The 19,931-nt window shown below is 50.5% G+C and overlaps 1 protein-coding gene across 1 annotated transcript in view; it reads right to left on the bottom strand.

Annotated features, from left to right (window-relative positions):
* The window catches only part of ak7b (adenylate kinase 7b), a 117,821-nt gene extending 98,606 nt beyond the window's left edge, over positions 1-19,215 (bottom strand). Inside the window, exons 1-2 of the mRNA XM_072493578.1 lie at positions 19,089-19,215; positions 9,426-9,605 (exon numbers count right to left, since the gene is read on the bottom strand). Coding sequence (XP_072349679.1) covers positions 9,426-9,605; positions 19,089-19,181 — 273 coding nt within the window. The 5' untranslated portion in view covers positions 19,182-19,215. The remainder of the gene's footprint in view (positions 1-9,425; positions 9,606-19,088) is intronic.
* Between the last annotated feature and the right edge of the window lie 716 nt (positions 19,216-19,931).

Here is a 19,931-nt window from a genome sequence, read left to right as displayed (position 1 = left end):
GATGGGACATGGTATCCCTGTCACTGGCAGGGAGGGTGCAGGCAGTTAAAATGGTAGTCCTCCCGAGATTCCTCTTTGTGTTTCAGTGCCTCCCGGTGGTGATCACGAAGGCTTTTTTCAAAAGGATCGAAAAGAGTATCATGAGTTTTGTGTGGGCCGGGAAGACCCCGAGAGTGAGGAAGGGATTCTTACAGCGTAGTAGGGATAGGGGGGGGCTGGCACTACCGAGCCTAAGTGAGTACTACTGGGCCGCCAATATCTCAGTGGTGAGTAAGTGGATGGGGGAAGAGGAGGGAGCGGCGTGGAAGAGATTGGAGAGGGCGTCCTGTAGGGGGACTAGCCTACAAGCTATGGTGACGGCCCCATTGCCGTTCTCACCGAAGAAATACACCACAAGCCCGGTGGTGGTGGCGACTTTGAAAATTTGGGGACAGTGGAGACGGCATAGGGGAAAGACGGGAGCCTTGGTGGGGTCCCCGATAAGAAACAACCATAGGTTTGCCCCGGGGAGAATGGATGGGGGATTTGGAATATGGCAAAGAGCAGGAGTAACGCAACTGAAAGATCTGTTTGTGGATGGGGAGTTCGCAAGTCTGGGAGCGCTGACCGAGAAATATGGGTTGCCCCAAGGGAATGCATTCCGGTATATGCAACTGAGGGCTTTTGCGAGGCAGCAGGTGAGGGAATTCCCGCAGCTCCCGACGCATGAGGTGCAGGACAGAGTAATCTCAAAGACATGGGTGGGGGACGGTAAGGTGTCAGATATATATAGGGAAATGAGGGACGAGGGGGAGATTATGGTAGATGAGCTGAAAGGGAAATGGGAAGAAGAGCTGGGGGAGGAGATTGAGGAGGGGCTGTGGGCGGATGCCCTAAGTAGGGTAAACTCATCGTCCTCGTGTGCCAGGCTAAGCCTGATTCAATTTAAGGTGTTACACAGGGCGCATATGACTGGAGCACGGCTCAGTAAATTTTTGGGGGTAGAGGATAGGTGTGCGAGATGCTCGAGAAGCCCAGCGAATCACACCCACATGTTCTGGTCATGTCCGGCACTACAGGGGTTCTGGGTGGGGGTGACAAAGGTGCCTTCGAAAGTAGTGGGGGTCCAGGTCGAACCAAGTTGGGGGTTGGCTATATTTGGGGTTGCACAAGAGCCGGGAGTGCAGGAGGCGAGAGAGGCCGATGTTTTGGCCTTTGCGTCCCTAGTAGCCCGGCGCAGGATACTGTTGATGTGGAAGGAAGCCAAGCCCCCAGGGGTGGAGACCTGGATAAATGACATGGCAGGGTTTATAAAGCTGGAACGGATTAATTTCGTCCTAAGGGGATCGGCTCAAGGGTTCACCAGGCGGTGGCAACCGTTCGTCGAATACCTCACAGAAAGATAGAGGGAATGGAAAAGAAGAAGGCAGCAGCAGCAGCCTAGGGGGGGGGGGGGGGGGGGGGGGGAGGAACCAGAAGGAGTCTCAGGGTTATTAATATATATGTATAATATGTATAGGTCGTTGCTATAAATAATTGTATATTGGATTGTTAAACCATATTTTTGGAGAGTGTTTATCTGAGACAAGGCAGTTGCCATTTAGTTTTAGTTTTTGTTATATATTATTTATTCTTTGTTTATAAAACAGGTCATTGTTATTTATACTGTTATATTATTGTGTAAAGGATACACAATGTACTGTGATGGTTGACCAAAAATTTTCAATAAAATATTCTTAAAAAAAAAAAAGAATTTGTGTCTAAACTCTAAAGTGTACAACACTGCATATTTGCAGTTCACTTTTGCAATACTTCAATCATATCAAAGTCAAACTGTTCCAATGGAGGTGTAAAGCTATTGTTTTATTTTTTAGATCTCCAGGCATATGCACATTGACATGTTATATTATTGACTTTCAATTCAATTCAATTTTCTCCCCTCTTCTCTTCAAATCTTGCGAAGCCTCTCCAATACCACTCGCAAATGACACCAATATCGGTCATGCATGGAGGTAGATTGCGATTTTCAGCAGACTGTTTGACTGGAGAGGGCACCGTAGTTAAGCTCAGACCGAGCCTCACTTAATGTCATCACACACAGACCCTCCAGCAGAGGTCACTGGAATAGAAACTAAGGGGGGAATTCAACCAAAACATTTCCAAGTGTAATTTTGGGCGGGTTTGGGGGGGGTGTTTCCCACTGGCCTTTTGGGTGAGCTCTCGTTTTTTTGGCCCTTTTTACCCAGTTCTGGGGTGAAATTTTACATGAACGGCCTCCAGTAAAGCCGTGGTAATTAGAAGGTGTTGAAAACCCAATGGAAGAATGCAGTACAAAAAGGAACGCGTGCTAGTCCGCCTGAGAGCTCGAGTACAGTGCGGAGTTCTGTGGGGGAAAGATGGCGGGGGCAAGCTTGCCGGGTGGTACTGCAGCTATTACGGTGGATACGCTGGCCGAGGTGATGGCGGTGGAGTTTGAGCGGCAGTTTGCTAAGCATTATAAGCAGCATGTGAGGGAGATGATAAGAACGCTCAAACAGTTGGCGGATGATATTTTGGCCCCGACAAAGGAGGCTCTTGGAAAGAAGTCCGACGGGAGTATGGCGAGGTGTTGAAGGGGGTGGAAGAGGCATTGTCACGGCACAGCAACCAGCTCGCCTCAATGCGAGAGGAGCTACGGAGGGTGGTGAAATTGATGAAGGGCTGAGAGCCAAAGTGGAGAATGAGTCGCGGCAGCAGAATCTTGGGACCGTGAGACTGCCTGAGGGGCTGGAGGACCACAGACCGAGGGAGTACTTTACAGAGATGTTCGGCAAGTTGTTGGAGGAGGATGAGAACACCTCCCTCTTTCAGCTGGATAGGGCTCATCGGTTGCTCCAGCCGAAGCCAAAGGCGAATGATCCACCAAGAACCGTGATAGTTTGTTCTCTGAGGTTTATCATGTTTCGTTGGTTTAAAAGGATTAGGTTTTGGTTAGCACTGCTGCCTCACGGCACCGAGGTGCCAGGTTTGATCCCGGCTCTGGGTCACTGTCCGTGTGGAGTTTGCACATTCTCCCTGTGTTTGCATGGGTTTCGCCCCCACAACCCAAAGATGTGCAAGGTAGGTGAATTGGCCACGCTAAATTGCCCCGAAAAAATGAATTGGGTACTCAAAATCTTTTAAAAAGGGATTGGGTGTTGGGGGGAGGTTTCTGTTGGTTTTTGTGTTAGGTATGTGTGGGGAGGGGGCTCTGGCAAGGGCCACCTCGCTAGCAAACCTAAGTTGGCTGGTGAATGGGAGTGAGGTGGGGGGCAAGGCCGCGGCCAGCTGAGCCTGTGTGAACAGGTTTCGATGGGCCTGGGAGGTGTGAATGATGGGGTGGATGGGGAGTATGAGAGAGGAGCAATTTCCAGTGGAAGTGGTTGGGGAGTTTCTGGGAAAGGGGGGAGGGGTAGCTGGCTGATGGTGACTAGGGGTGGGCTTGATCCCACTCATGGGGCGGGGCCGGGGGTCGTGGTCATGGCTGATGGGCGTGGAGGTGGTGAGAGACCCCCCCCCCCAGTCCAAATGGTAACGTGGAACGTGCGGGGGTTGGGTGGGCCGGTGAAGCGGGCGAGATTCTTCTCGCATTTGAAGAGATTGAGAGCTGTTGAGGTTGAAATGGTTTCCGTCCATCCTAGAGACAATATCCACTCCAAGGGGAAGCTTGTTCTTGGCAAGGTGAAGGATGGTGGCGATGAAGATGGAGAAAAGAATGGGCCGATGACACATCCTGCTTAACTCCAGTCTTGATCCTCGAAGGTTTCTGCCTTATTTCCGTCGGTGAGGACTGTCACCGCCATCTTGTCATGGAGGAGTCAGAGGGTGTTGATGAATTTCTCTGGACAGCCGGCCTTTGAGACCGTCTTCCATAGCACTTCCCGATTGGCTGAGTCAAAAGGCGTGGTCAGATTGATGAAGTCCATGTAGAGTGGTTGATGTTGCTCCTGGCATCTCTTTTGAAGTTGTCGAGCAGCGAAAGTCATGTCCGCTGTTCCACGGTTCGGTCAGAAGTCACACAGGCTTTCCGGAGGATTCCTTCAGAGACTGAGAGAAAGCGGTTAGCGAGGATTCGGGCGATGATCTTCCTGGCGATAGAGAGTAGGAAGATTCCTCGGTAGTTCCCACAGTGCGCTTTGTTTCCTTTCTTGAAGATAGTGGCAATGACGGCATCCATGAGGTCGGCAGGAATTTCTTCTCTGTCCCAGATTTTTAGAAACAGCTAATGAAGATGACGAGTAATCTCTTCTCCCTCAAGTTTGTAAATTTCCACTGGAATCCTGTCCACTCCTGTGGCCTATCCATTCTTCACGTGTTTAATGGCAGCTTCGACTTCGTCCACACTTGGTGGGAGTTCAAGATCATCTTTGATGGGCAGTTGGGGATTTCCTCAAACACGTCCTCATCAATGATTATATCATGGTTTAGGAGTTCTTTGAAGTGTTCTCTCCATCAAAGTCCGATTAGTTTCTCTGTCTCTCAAGAGGGTTCCATCATTGGGACCTGTTTGTGGACGGGAAGTTCGCGAGCTTGGGTGAGCTGGAGAAGTACGGGCTCCCCCCGGGGAACACCTTCAGGTACTTACAGGTAAGGGCGTTTGCCAGACGGCAGGTGGTGGAATTCCCACGGCTACTGCCACACACAGTACAGGTCAGGGTGCTCTCGGGGGGGGTGGGTGGGAGTGGGGAAGATCTCGGAAACTTACCAGGTGATGCAGGAGGAGGAGGAGGCCTCGGTGGTGGAGTTGAAAGGTAAGTGGGAGGAGGAGTTGGGAGAGGAGATCGAAGAGGGGATGTGGGCAGATGCCCTAGGGAGGGTGAACTCTTGCTCTTCATGTGCGAGGCTCAGCCTCATACAGTTTAAGGTGTTGCACAGGGCACACATGACCAGGACAAGGATGAGCAGGTTCTTTGGGGGTGAGGACAGGTGTGTTAGGTGCTCAGGGAGCCCAGCAAATCACACCCATATGTTCTGGGCATGCCCAGCACTGGAGGAATTTTGGAAGGGCATAGCGAGGACGGTGTCGAGGGTGGTAGGTTCCAGGGTCAAACCGGGCTGGGGGCTCGCAATATTTGGCAGAGGAGCCGGGAGTGCAGGAGGCGAAAGAGGCCGGAATTCTGGCCTTTGCGTCCCTGGTAGCCCGGCGAAGGATTCTCCTTCAGTGGAAAGATACGAGGCCCCCAAGCGTGGAATCCTGGATCAGCGATATGGCGGGGTTCATTAAATTGGAGGGCGTGAAATTCGCCTTGAGAGGATCGATACAAGGGTTCTTTAGGCGGTGGCAACCGTTCTTAGACTTTCTGGCAGAACGATAGACATTGGTCAATGGCAGCAGCAGCTCGGGGGGGGGGGGGGGTTTACTTTATTTTTGTTTATGTTATTTACACTGGAAGGGTCTGAGGGGGTGTATACACCTGTTGTCTTAAGTCGGGGTGTTAATGTTAATTTATTATTTAGGTACGGGGGGGGGAGGGGTTTGGGGGGTTGCTTTTTTAGATTGTGTTTTGTACTTAACCCTGTTGGGTTCTTTTTTCTTTCTCATTTTGTTATTGATATTTTATGAAAACCTTTAATAAAAAAAAAATTATTTTTAAAAAGAGGGTTCCGTCATTACTCCACACTGGTTTAAGGCCTAAGGTGTTAGGTTCATATATTGCCTTGGTGACACTGAAGAACCCCAGGTGTTGTGATCGTCAGTGAGGAGTTGCAGCGCCTTAGCTTTCTCAGTCTACCATTGGTTCTTGATTTCCCTAGTTCTTCTTTGTACATCTGCCTTGGCTGATTGATGAGCTCTCCTCTTTGCCTTGCTAGTTATGCCATTGTGCCAGGTGCAGAGAACTTTCTTATTCTGGTCAATAGGTTCTTAGATGGTGTGGTCATTTTCATCAAATCAATCCTGTGGCTGAATTCTCCGTTTCTGAGACTAGGTGTGACACCAATGCAGAATTTGTGGTCTTTCACGACAGCAAAACTGGCACCACACCACCTGGACCCATTCCGCTACAGTTAAGGGGCTAGCACCGGCGCTGTGTGGAACACAATCGATTTCAATGAAAAACGGTGCAGGATTCGCTGGGTCCGTGATCTCAGGAGGCTGACAAGCTGCAGCCGCAGATACACAGTACAATCCCCTCATGAAATGAAATGAAAAGAAAAACACACATTCATCCCAGCCAACAAGGTGGCACTGGTTGTGCTGGAGCGCGCCCATACAGCTGATTGTCGGCTGAGGCCAGAGGGCACCCAGATGGGTGCCCTGGGGGGATACCCATATGACCTGTGGTCCTACGTTCACAGTGGGTAGTCAGCGGCGTGCGCAGCTTTATGGCCGCCTTGCCAGCGGCAGCAATGGTGTTTCATGCCCATCGACCCCACAGCCCACCTGGCCACACCCCACTACTCACCCCCGGCCAGCGGCACAACTGTCAGCAAACTATGGTGATGTTGAACACTTTCCGTATCCCCTCTCTCTCCCTCAGCAGCCACCACGCCGGTTTCATGATTTTTAAAAGCACAAGAGAACCCTGTCGTCAGGAATTCACCAGTCAGAGATCGAGCATCGTGGAAGCCCCAGAGAATACCAGGTCAGGCCCGCTAATGATGTGCAAATGGTGTCCACTGTATGTGCGTTCCGGTGCGCATTGACAGCGCTGTTGAGGAGACGGAGAATCGCAATTTGGCATCAAATTGGCGCCCACTGCGATTCTGGAGTCGGTACCTGTTCGCCGCCCAATCGCGTTTCGTGATTTCGGTGTCGGCAATCAGAGAATCCAGTCCCTGGTGTTTCCTGGTCTTGTAGCCAATGGTTTCTTCACAGCATGAGATGATGGCTGTCGTCAGCTTTTTCCGGGTTTCTGCCACTTCATTACAATGGACACTTTGGGGATTTGGGGGCAGATTTTGTTGGAGGTTCACTCGCATGCTTTGCTTTTGAAGCCGTTCAATGTTGATCTTTTTTCTGAGCTGTATCTTCCGCTGCTTCTGGCAGAGTTTGATGGACATGGAGGAGTGGATAAGCCAGGGGATTGTCCAGCAGTCATCTGCACTGGTTATCGCTTTGGTGATGAGGGCATCCTTTTGGTCTCGGGATCAGACATTGACGAAGTCGATCATGTGCCAGTGCTTTGATCATGTATGTCTGCAGGAAATCTTGAACTTGTCTTTTTGGCGGAACAGTATGTTAGTGATGACAACACAGTGTTCCACACATTTGGTGAGCAGGAGAACCCCATTGGAGTTGCAATTCCCAACTCCCTCCTTTTCGATGGTTTCTTTCCAGAGTTGGGAGTCCTTTCCAACACTGGCATTGATATCCCAAAGGAAGATGACCTTATCTTCTTTATGAGTGTTGGAGAGTATGGTGTCTAGCGTGGAGTAGAAGCCTTCTTTTATTCATCATTGGCATCAAGGATTGGAGCGCAGGAACCCACAACTGTTGCCTGTTGGTTCTTGACACGTTGTAGACAAAGGGTCATAAGGCACTCGTTGATGCCGATAGGCAACTTTGAGAGTCGGGTGACAAGTTTGTTCTTGATGGCGAATCCAATTCCACGTGTTCTGGGCTGATTGTCGGGTTTTCCTCTCCAGAAGGTGAACAAATGCCATCTTCCCTCAGCTGCCCTTTGGGTCACTTGCAGGGCAGCGACGTCACTATTGAAGTGCCTGAGTTCATAGGCAACAAAGGGTAGTTCTCCGTTCTGCTCGAATGTTTTGCTCATTATCCATGCGGGTTCGTACATTCCAGGTTCCAAAATTGAGTTTAAGTTTTATTTTCTGACCGCGGGTAGATGAGCTGCTGGATGCCGTTTGCCAGCCAGGTTGGGGATGGAACAGACTATTTTTGGGGCACCTTTACTCGCCATTTCCACATGCGGGGTGAGCAGAGTGGACCCTGAAGAGGGCTGCTCAGTTGTGAAGAAAGCTGCTGAAATGCTCTCCTGTTCATATTCCAAGGGCGAGTTGACTGAATCAAACTCCACTGCCTACGTGCCGGTCTGAAGCTAGGGACTTCCCGATCTCACAATTCTGTCCCCAGCTGATCGCCGCAAGGCTTGTCCATGTGGGAAGTCTATTGGTTTCCTCTAGATAAACGCCTGGTGCGGGACATCTTTTAATGTGGGTATACCTTTTGCCACAGTCCTTGACAGAGGGTAGGTCCAGTTCCAGGGCAAGGGAAGCTTGAAGACTGGGGATTACCCTGCTGCTGCAGCCTTCATCCGCCATCGCAGCCGTTGATACTATATGAGTATCTTCAACCTTACCCGCCGATGAAGACATGTTTTGGATTGCGCTTTGTCTGGTTCCTCCCCTCTGACCTTACCATCATGGGAGACCCTGCCAAGGGTTCAGGACACCCAATCGCATTGCTCTCAGGACCAACAGAATGTTCAAGCCTCTCCACCTTGGCAAGGTGGCAATCTAAGGAAATTATGTATAAAAATGTATAAATATATGCTGTGTTTAAAGCAGTAAAATCTCCCAAGTTCCTTCACAGGTTCAGATCAAACTCCTCGTACAAGAGTTGTGGTAAAATTAAGAAAGATGGATAAGATATTGTCGAGGAGCTAGGTTTTAAGAAGGGCTTTGAAACTGGGTAAAGGTCTCTAACGTTTGGTGAGACTTCCAGAGCATTGTAGGGAAAATGTTCTGCCACCAATGATGGATCAGGGGAGGAAGGAACACAAATGGTCCAGAGTTGGGAGAAGCCAGGATGCAAGCAGAAATATTTATGGAAGACAATGAAGATCCCGAGGTTGATAGGTTGAGGATAGAGAGGTCATGAAGGTTGGTGAGCAAAGAGGTAACATTCCAGGTAACAAGAGTTCTGGATGAGTTGGAGTTTCCACAGGGTAACGATGGGGATGCCAATGAGGAAGCCATTGGAAAATGAGGTTGGAGAAAGCCCTCCTACGCAATATATAAGAACAGCTCTAAGAAAATAAAGAAGGGTTTTACAGCACCATGCAATGCAGGCAAAACAAAGATAGGAAGGACTATTTTGTCCTTCTTTTGGATGGAAACAGCAGAATGGGAACAATATTTATTGGGGGAATAGTCTGAAATTGGGGGAATCCAGTTAAACTCTGACGTTGCTACAGTGAACACTGAGACCAGGTGTCTTCTTCAGTCTCACTGTGGCAGTTCTGGTGAAGGTTACACTTGAAACCTTAACCTATGGTGCCCTTTCAGATTCTGATTAGCCTGTTATACACGTGCAGCATTTGTCCGTGCTTTGAGACGTGTTACTTTAACGATCAGCTTTTCTGCATATCAAGCCATAATGACCTGGTAAGAAATCATGCACATACACACTTATCTTTAGCTATTTATAAAAACTCCAGTCCTGTTTGATACATCAATCCTGTTAGTAAATTTAAAAATAATAATCTTAGGAACATTGTGCTTCGAAAGGTGAATTGGGGACTTACAGAGAAGACTTCAAAAGCAAAATCCGGCTGCTTGGCATCAGGCACACTCACTGTTCCCACCACCTGGTAAGTCCCTTTGGTTAGTGTAACACTTTTGACTGTTTCAGCCTCTTCCTCAATCTGTTCTTCATCTATTATCTGCTCCTCCAGCGATGCTCCAACCACACAGTTGGATAGGTGCTGGAAATGAATCAGGTATCAGAATTTAATCTTTGAGTTCATAGAACCAGAGGATAGTACAGCACCGAAAGAGGTCATTTGACTCATCAGGTCTGCGCCAGCTCCTCCGAGGAGCCATTTTGTTCCATTCCCTCATGCTCTCCCCGACGCTCCTGAATTTTTTTTCTCCTTTGTGTATTTATCCAATTCTTTTTTGAAAGTTACCATTGAATCTGTATCCGCCGCTGTATCAGGCACTGCATTCCAAATCCTAATCACTTGTTCCGTAAAAAAATGTTAGATGACAAATCTGGTTCTTTTGCCAATCATTTTAAATCTGTGCCGTCTGGTTATTGGCTCTTTAGCCATTGGAAATATGCCTCTTTTTATTTACTCTATCTAAGCCCTTCATAATCCTTATCATCTCCTCTGCTCTTTTTCTCTGCTCTGAGAACAACCCCAGCTTTTCCAGTCTATCCATGGAGCTGCTATCCCTCGCCTGGAACTATTCTCATAAATCTATACCATCTCTAAAGCCTTCATGTCCTTATTAAAATGTGGTGCCCAGAATCAGACACAATACCCCAAAAGTAGTGTTTTGTACAGGTTTAGCATAATAAGAGATACAAATCAAAACCTGCTGATGGAACATGCATCATATTACAAAGCAATTAAGTGTTTTTTTTACAGTTCTCCAACAGCATTATTAACTTTCAGCACTGACGATCTTAGCAAAGGTCATGTATTATATAAGCAAAGGTCCATTTGGTTGTTGTTTCAAGCATATAAAAAAGGAATTTCCGTGCTCTGAAACCTGCAGCAGTGCATTTTACTACCGTCAATGAGAAACTGAGAAAAACTTTCAACTTCAGCAGGGCAGTAAATCTAATGGCATCAGATTGTCCACCTGTTCAAGGCTCTGCCCAATTTTCGACAGCTCTGATGCTGCCAGTTTTATGGCCTCTTCAATTAAAATTTTCCTTCCTTCGATTAGGGGCTGGTTTAGTTCAGTGGGCTAAAGAGCATTGTAATGCAGAACAATGCCAGCAGCGCGGGTTCAATTCCCGTACCAGCCTCCCCGAACAGGGGCCGGAATGTGGCGACCAGGGGATTTTCAAAGTAACTTTATCGAAGCCTACTTGTGACAATATGCGATTATTATTATTATTAATAAATTATCTTTCCTAGGGTGCGATTCTCTGAAAAGGTTTCTAAATGTGGTAGCGAGCAGGAACTGCCGATAGCTTCCCGGTGCTCGGCCCAGCAAGGCTGGCAACGCTATTCAATGTTGATTGGTCCACTTAATGAGGCCCCATGGGCTTCTTGCTGTAAATGAAGGTTCACCAGCCGATTCGCCAGGACCGCAATCACCAGCGCCCCCCCCCCCCGCCCCCCCCCCCCCCCCCCCCCCCGCCCCCCGCCACCCCACACCCCTGCTAACAAGGTCGAGCAGCACTTAAACAGCACAGCCAGCCCCACTCAGCTCGCAGCCATCGTGCCGAGAAGACAGGCCCTGGGGATGCAGTCCTGGGGAGGCTCCTCCATGCGGTGGAGGCCAGGAGGGATGCCCTGTTCCCCCGAAGGTCCCGGAGGTTGAGCCATAGGGCAGTGAGTGCTGCCTGGATGAGGTGGCGGCGGCCTTGAGCTTGGGAAGTGTGATTAGGAGGACTGGCCTCCAGTGACCTGAGCAGGTCAATGACCTACCAACACCCTCCCCCCCACTCCGGGAACATTCCGCCCCCACGCGAGCATCCACTCCCCCAACCTTTCATGTGGCCCCCAACTCTCCCTCCAATCTCCCCTTTTCCATGTTTCCCCACATTTTTGTTCACACCCATCCCTCCCACTAATGTGGGCATGTGGCTAATGATGCCCTCTCTGTGTCTACGCAGAAGCTCTCCCACAAACACCAGGAGGGGGCCCAGACTGGCAGAGGCATGTCAGACATACGAATCCTCACCACCTTCAAGGAACGGGCCCTGGGGGTGACCGGGGCAGCCGAGAACAGAGCGGTCACCAATTCGGAGGTTGTCGTATGCAGCAAAGGTGAGGATCCACCAGAAGGACCTGTCAAACGTGACTTATTATTACCTTACTGACTGACCCATCCCTCCCACTGACCACATGTCCTTCTCCTGTAGTTCCTCCAGCTGACACCGCCAGCCCATCCTGCGTGGCCCCCTCTCTTGCCTGCCAGGAGAACACCTTGGAGGAGAACTCCGAGGATGCCACGATCGATGCGTCACAGCTGTCATCCCCACCCTCCACCAGTGCAGATACACACACCTCAGTGGGAACTTGGTGGACAGATTTCTGGGGCATAATGTGATGAGCACCACACAGCTGCTGAGGCACATCAGGTGGAGGCAGGAACCCCCAGGCGAGACAGCACTCAGAGGTCTGCTGGATCCCAGTTCCCAGCTGGGTCCCAGCCTGATGCTAAGCCTCTGGTTCAGGGTTACCCAGAGCTGATGGAGACGTTAAGGTGTGCCTGGGACATTCAGAGAGGGATGTCGGCGACACCCAAGCAGGTCCATAGCCGCTTGGAGGAGTCCCAGAGGCTACTGGCGCAGGAGATGTTGCTGGCAATGTGAGGCACCGAGAACAACACTGCTAGTGTGGCGATCGCAATGAAGAGCCTGGTGCATGAAGTCAGCATCATGGCGAAGGTGTCCAAGGCGTGGTGCAGTTGGTGACGGCCATAGCTGAGGGCCTCAGCAGATATTACCCAGTCCCAGGCTGACCTTGATGAGGTGCTGTGGGACATGTCCCACTCTCAGATGAGAATGGCCGAGGCGCTGCTGAGCTTGTCCCAGTCACATGTGGGCATTGTTGAGGCTCTGCAAAGCATGGCCCATTCACTGAGCAGTATTGCCGAGGGTGCCGACACCATGGTTCAGACACCAGGGAGCTGCCAGGGCTGGCAGAGCCAGATGGTGCAGGGGCTGCCAGGGCTTCAACCGGGCTCTCCATCCCGAGGTGAACCCCAGGGCCCTTTGGGCACCGTCCGGCTGGAGAGGGCGCTGGGTGCCAACCCAAACCCATCCCATGGAGTAGGTATGGTGACCACCGGCTCCTCCGAGTTCCACCCGTCTCAAGGGGCTGTGTCTCGAGGTCAGCACAGGACAGAACAGCATCGCTGTGCATGTACCATCGACAAGTGCACTAGGGTCCCTCCAGCCCCTGAGCCCCGAGAGGATGTCCTCCAGGGTTATCAAAGACTATGGGACGTGGTAAGCAGCTGGCTGTCTTCACCTCAGATGTGCATCCTGGGGGCGTAGCGGTAGAGCTAGGAAGGTTAAGCACGTTGAGGATCACTGAGGGCACCGGAGGAGGGGATAGAGGGTTGGGGGGGGGGGCACCTTTGGGAGAGTGGGGAAACCTTTGACACATTAAAAACACCACTTCAACCAGTTTGGCTCCTATTTCACTTTGTTCCGCAATGCGGGCGAACCTCCTGGCCCATCTCTCCAGGCATCTACTCCTCCCCAGGTACACGACGTGCACGTATTGGGTGTGAGCGAGCAGTCGACAAATAGGCAGGGGGCAGACTATGGCATAGATTGAAGAACATTGGTGCTTAGCTCTCTGCGGGTTATCATCACCCCCCTGTCCTCGACAGGGACTGACGGTGCAGACACAGTCCCAGCACAATGGAGTGATGTGACACAGACCCTGGGAGGGTGGGAGATGTAGGTTGGGTAAAGTTTCGCTGATGGACCAAGGCACTTCCTATGTGAAGCGGGCGAGTATGAGATCCTCCCTAGCCCTCCAGACCTTGCCGTTGGCACCTGTCCTGCAGTCTCCGGCTGGTCCTCCAGTTCCTCCCTGGGTTCGTCCTCCAGCCCCTGCTAGTGTGGCACCTCCTCATCCTCCTCCTTGGAGGTGGGCACATGTTCCTCATCCCCAGCCTCCAGCAAGTCACCCCGCTGCGCCAGCAGACCACCACAAAGCGGATGACCTTCCGGGTCGAGGCATCGGAACTGCATTTTGAGGAGTCCAATGCATCGCTCAATGACAGTCCAGGTGGCCACATGGGCCTTGTTTATCGGGACTCAGATGTGCATCCTGGGAACACACCTAGACTTAGGTCACCGGCCTCTTCTCTGTACTGGTGTCATTAGCCAGGTCCTCAGCAGGTACCCTTTATCCCCAAGAGCCAGCCGCCCATCCTGAGGTGGTCCTTGAAGAGGCTGGGAATGACTGATTGCCCCAGGATGTAGCTGCCGTGGACAATCCCAGGGGAGCGTGCACTCACATGCATAGTTTCCATGTGGTGGTCACACATGAGCTGTATGTTCAAGGAATGGAACCCCTTTCTGTTAACGTAGGACACAGGCGACATGAGTGCAGTCTATCAGTCTCTGGACTTGGGGCATACAGGCGATGGCAGAGAATCCTGCTGCCCGGGCAATTTGTTGGGCTTGGTCCATGTAGGGCTGTGGCCTAAGAGATGCCACACAGGTCCCCTCCCGAGCCCTGGAAGGATACCGAGGCATAAAGGTTCAGGGCTGCGGCGACCTCGGTGGCCAATGGGAGCGGGTGTCCTCCTCCTCCACATGATGCCAGGTCCACGAGGACAAGGCACATGTGCTGCACCTTCTCCTTGTTGCAGTGGAGTCTCCTGTGGCACGTGCTGTCCATCATCTGTTCAAAGGACCAGCGAAGCCTGTACAACCTGGACCGTCTCTGGCCTACTCCTCTGCGTCCCTCCCTGTCCTGAAGGGTGGCTGGGTCCTCAGGGTGCGGGGAGGGGTCTGGCACATGGGCCGCTGCCTCGTGCAGATGCTGCTGCCACCATCTCCGATGTCTGTATGCCCGGGCTACCAGCAACACCACGACGACTTGTTCTGCAGGGTCCATTCTGGACCCGTCCATTCTGTTCAATATCTGAAAAGGAGTGGGTGTTAGACAGACACAAACGGCAGTGGAAGGCGGCATGGTGGCGCAGTGGTTAGCATGGCTGTTGCATGGCGCCGAGGACCCGGGTTCAATCCCGGTCCTGGGACACTGTCCGTGAGGAGTTTGCATATTCTCCCCGTGTCTGCATGGGTCTCACCCCCACAACCCAAAAGATGCGCAGGGTAGGTGGATTTGCCACGCTAAATTGCCCTTAAATTGTAGAAAAATAATTGGGTACTCTAAAGCAAACAGTGGTGGCTCCCACCCCGGGATCCTCTACTCCACTCCCCCATTGATACCCCTCCCCCCATGCCCGGATGGCCCTACGCACGCACTCCCAACCGCAGCGGGACCCAGACCCTGTACCTCAGACACCCGCTCATAACATCACCTGGACCGGGCGCTGGTCTCCTCCCAGTTACAGTCTCACACCCTCTGGCCATGGATATGTTCCCAATGCTGGGGCCCATCCCCTGGGTTTTCGGATGTTGGCTGTTGTGTGTGATGCTGCTTCCCGCAGTGTTCAGGCAAAGTGTCCAGGCGTCACGGTCTGTTTGCGATGCTAGGTAATGAACCCCACATGTTAAATGACCCCCACAGGAATCCACTTGGGTTGTGTGAAGTGCTCACTTAACCACGATTGCCAATTCCCTATTAGCAATAGCCTTTGGCCGCACGGGCAGAGGCTCGGCAGTCGGTGGGGGTTATGGGTGGTCGGTGGGGCAGACAGGCAGGGTCAAGGGTTGCCTCCGGAACGGGCACAAGCGATTCAGGCCTTGGCATGGTGGTGCGTGGTTGTTTCCCCATCCCCCACCTTCAATGGCAGCCACTCCTGTGGCAGGCCCTCCCCAGCCGACGGTCCCCCCGCCTAGTCGAGCACTGAGGCAGCAAGCCCAGCGCCCCCGGGCTCTTTGCGTGTGAGCAAAGGTGGCTACTCACCTCATTGGCTCCCCGCTAAAGCCCTTCTGCAGGTTCACATTTCTGAAAAGGAGTACTAATTGGCTCCAGCGTGTGCACTTGCTGGGGAGGCCGATGAATCACGGCAGGCTGTTGGATATGGGATGGCTCCCGTTAATTGTATGGAAATAGGGCTTGAGAGGTGATAATTGGTTTCCTCCCACGCTATGGCGAGATTCCGATTTCGCATATGGGTGTGGGCCGGTTGCATCGCAAATTGTTTGGTGCTTGGTGCGGTTCTCGTTTTCGGCCTCTCCTGCCATTCATCTGCCTTGCTTCGCTCGAGCGAGAGCGCAACGAGCTGGAGAATCACGTCCCTAGACTCAGAAGCTATCTTGCCAAACTGTGTTCGTTCTACTTAAGTGCCTGGGAATAAACAGCAGGAGTTTAATCAGTTCCTTTCATGATGTAATCAAGTAAAGTTGAAACCAGCCCCTATTGTCTGAAGGTGCATCAAACATTTTTTTACTGTCTTTCTGCTGTGCTCATTCATAAAAATGGTTTGTTAAATAGTGGAGGCCATTGTAAATGGTAGTAAAGGAAAATGAAGTTCATAAATCACAATCTAGGTACAGATGAGGAGTACCATTCAATCCATTTTAGCTCATCCATCAAGACATGGCAGTGGAGTCGGACACTTTAGGAACTTTCAAGCGGTTATTGGATAGGCATATGGACTGCACTAGAATGATTGGGAGTAGGTTGATTTGATCTTAATTTCAGACTAGTTCGGCACAACATCGGGAGCGAAGGTTCTGTACTGTGCTGTACAGTTCTATGTTCTATTATCCCCAACATAGCATTCCAGTGTTTCTCCAACTGGTTCTAACTGTGTTGTTGGCACTGTCCTACATTATAGGTGGAATTTTCCCATTTTTCAGCAGAGGTGATGCAACACTGAAGCAGCCATCCACAATGGCAGCTTTCTCCATCACGTCTGCCAGCAATGCCCGGGCATGACCTCTCCCCCCTGAATAACATAGTCACCTGAACACCTCTGGTGGGTTCTGCTCATCAGATGCACGTCCTGGGAGAAACGTCAGGATTCCTGTTTCATCACTGGCGGGGTGGGACAATCACATCACACCATTTTGTTGGCATGAAATGCGATTTGCACCTCCGGCAGGATTTTCCAGTCCCGTTGCAGATTAGGCCAACGAAAACAGGAGCGGAAAATCCCCCTTTTGTGTTCACAAACTATCATCTGAAGCTAGCTCAAATTTGGCTTTGAACCTATGTTACTCTTGTAGATTCAGGTTAAATTATTGCTCTGATCCACCTTTGCTCTTTTCTGCACATTACCTCTCATTTGCCTCCCTTCAATAGGGAAAATCTCACATTTTCTTCAGTTTTTTCACCCAATAGTCCTAGAATCACGATATGAAGATAATAGGAGCAAGGGTATGCTATTTGGCCCCTCAAGCCTGTTCCACCATTTAGTATGATCATGGTTCAAATCTTGACCTCAATTCCACTTTTCTGCCTGTTCTCCATATAGTGACACCTTGGTAGTTCAAAAACCTGTCTATTTCAGCCTTGAATTTACCTGTCCCTACTGCTATCTGGTGTAGAGAATTCCAAAGATTAACAATCCACTGGTAGAAAAAAATTCCTGTTGATCTCCTTAAATAGAAGAGCCTTATTTTGAAACTAAACCCCTCTAACTTGAAGGAAACATCCTCTCAGTATCCAACCTGCCAAGCCACCTCAGAATATTATATGTTTTAATAAGCTCACATCTCAGTCTTTAAATGCCAATGAGTAAAGGCTCAACCTGCTGCACGTTTCCTCATTAGACAACCCCTTCATCCCAGGAATCACGGAGTGAATCTACGTTGATGCATAAGCAAGAGGCCACTTTGAAACAGTCCCAATTCCCTGCCCCTTTTCCCCATAGTCTTACATATTTTTCCCCTTCAAGTATTTAACCAATTTCTCCCCGTGTTTGCGTGGGTTTCGCCCCCACAACCCAAAGATGTGCAGGGCAGGTGGATTGGCCACGAATTGGAAAAATGAACTGGATACTCATTAAAAAAAATTTTTTTTAAGTATTTAATAATTTCCTTTAGAAAGTTATCACTGATTCTGCTTCTACCAGCATTTCAGGCAGTGCATTCCAGATCATAACGCCTCATAACCTGTTCTTTTGCCAATCACCTTAAATCTGTGCCCTTTGTCTATCAATGTTTCTGCCACGTGAAACAGATTTTCCTTATTTACTCTTCCATGATTTAAAAATTCTCTATTAATTCTCCCGCCAGATTCCTCTGCTTTTAGGGCAAGGGCTCCACTTTCTCATGTATTAACCATGTAATTGAGGTCCCACATCCCTGGTATGATTCTATATCCCCTCTGCACCCTCTATGGGACCTTGACATCCTCCCTAATCATAGTATCCCTACAGTGCAGGAGATCATTCAGCCCATCCAGTCTGCACCAACCCTCCAAAAGAGCACCGTAGTTAAGACCACTCCACTGTCCTATCCACGTAACACCACCTAACCTGCACATCTTTGGACTGTGGGAGGAAACCGGAGCACCCAGAAGAAACCAACGGGGAGAACGTGCTAACTCCACACAGTCACCCAAGGCCAGAATTGAATCCGGTCCCTGGTGCTGTGCAGTGTTAACAACTGTGCCACCATGTCGTCCACGTTGGTTCCCACTGCATTTCAACCGAAGTGATCAATTTATTCCTTGAACACCTCTCATTCCAGGTTTGGTTTTCTACGTTTTATTGCTGCTGCTTAGGACTTCCTCCCATAGCAGGTTATGGGACTCTGGCAGGGGTTGTTCAATGTTATGTAATGCAGCCGTCTGGAATTTTCCCAACCAGAATTGTGTACACCAGTATGCATACATGTAGACTCCTTTACATACTTGTGCACACATGCATATATAGATGCACACTTAGGAGACAAATTTCTATAAACATGCATGCACACTTACACATATACTTACCCACATGCAAATTTGTACACACTTAACCCCACAGTTGGACATTAATACTTGCCCCCACATACAATTAACCCTCACACACTCCTAACATACACTTACCCTCCTAACACATATTCCAACAAACTCTCATACCTGTACCTCCACACACACATTAACCCCCCACATAGTTAAATCCACACACAAACCCAAACAAACTCACACACCTGCCCGGTTACCCATCACACATTTGCCCCCTCCCACCCAACTCCCACACCCACTAACCCCCCCCTCCCCCCCCCCCACACACCCACTAACCCCCCCCCCCCACACACACACACCCATACTTACCCCCCTCACAACCATACCTCTCACAACCACAACCCCCGTCACACCCATACCCCTCACACCCACATAACCCCCACACCCACACCTAACATCCCCCACACCCACTTAACATCCCCCACACCCTCACACAATTAACCCCCCTCACACTCACTCACAACCTCTCCTCAGACCCACCAGTTAACCCTCACACCCACTTAACCCCCCCTCACACCCACACTTACCCCTCACACCCACACTTAACCCCCCCTCACACCCACACTTAACCCCCCCCCCCCCCACACCCACACTCCCACTTACCCCCCTCACTCCCACACACACCCTCCCCCACACTGCCCCTCAGTGACCATTTGCGATCTCACTAACTTTCCCAATATGACTCCCCACAAACGAGTCTAAGTTGTTGAGGAAGATCCGCTTGCTCCGGATTTTGTCAGGTGTGGACGCGGACCCCGCCATGGCCGCCCGGGCCCTTGGATACGCAGGGAGAGGACGCGTTGCTAGGGAGGGTCCTGCGCGGTTCAGGCAGTGAGCGGGACACCTCGGGATCAGCCTTCCGCTCTGGATGGGGAATCCCATTGAAAACCTTCAGCCTGCAGCACTGGATGGGAAATCCCATTGAAAACCTTCAGCCTGCAGCTCTGGATGGGAAATCCCATTGAAAACCTTCAGCCTGCAGCTCTGGATGGGGAATCCCATTGAAAACCTTCACCCTGCAGCTCTGGATGGGGTATCCCATTGAAAGCCAATCACTGCCACCTCCCACTCCCTTTGCTCTCTCCCCCTCCGAGGATGATACTGAACCTTTCCTTCCTCCCCAACTCACAAAAGGGAAATAAGGACATGCAGTCAGCATTGTGAGCAATGAGTTGTAGTCACTCTCTGGAGCCCGGGACACACCACAAATAATTGTCAGAGCATTGACCCTGCAAGCTTAGTGGAAAGCACTTAGCTTTGCATAATGAGAAAATATGTGCACCTATGTGCTCCCACCTTTCCTGACCTTGGGACAAAAAACACTTTACATCCAAAGTAGTATTATCTTGAGGCATAGTCACTGGTATAATGATGGAAGCCGGCATCTCCACATCATAATGATGGAACTAATGGGTGAAGCACTTAAGTCATTTTGCCCAGGTCAGTACTCATCTGTGATAACCCAAAACTAACCCTGCTTCATCTTGCTTTGGTTCAACTACCGGAAGGGAG

The sequence above is a fragment of the Scyliorhinus torazame genome, chromosome 2 (assembly GCF_047496885.1).
Source record: "Scyliorhinus torazame isolate Kashiwa2021f chromosome 2, sScyTor2.1, whole genome shotgun sequence".
NCBI lineage: Eukaryota > Metazoa > Chordata > Chondrichthyes > Carcharhiniformes > Scyliorhinidae > Scyliorhinus > Scyliorhinus torazame.
This window is presented reverse-complemented; position numbering and strand designations above follow the sequence as displayed.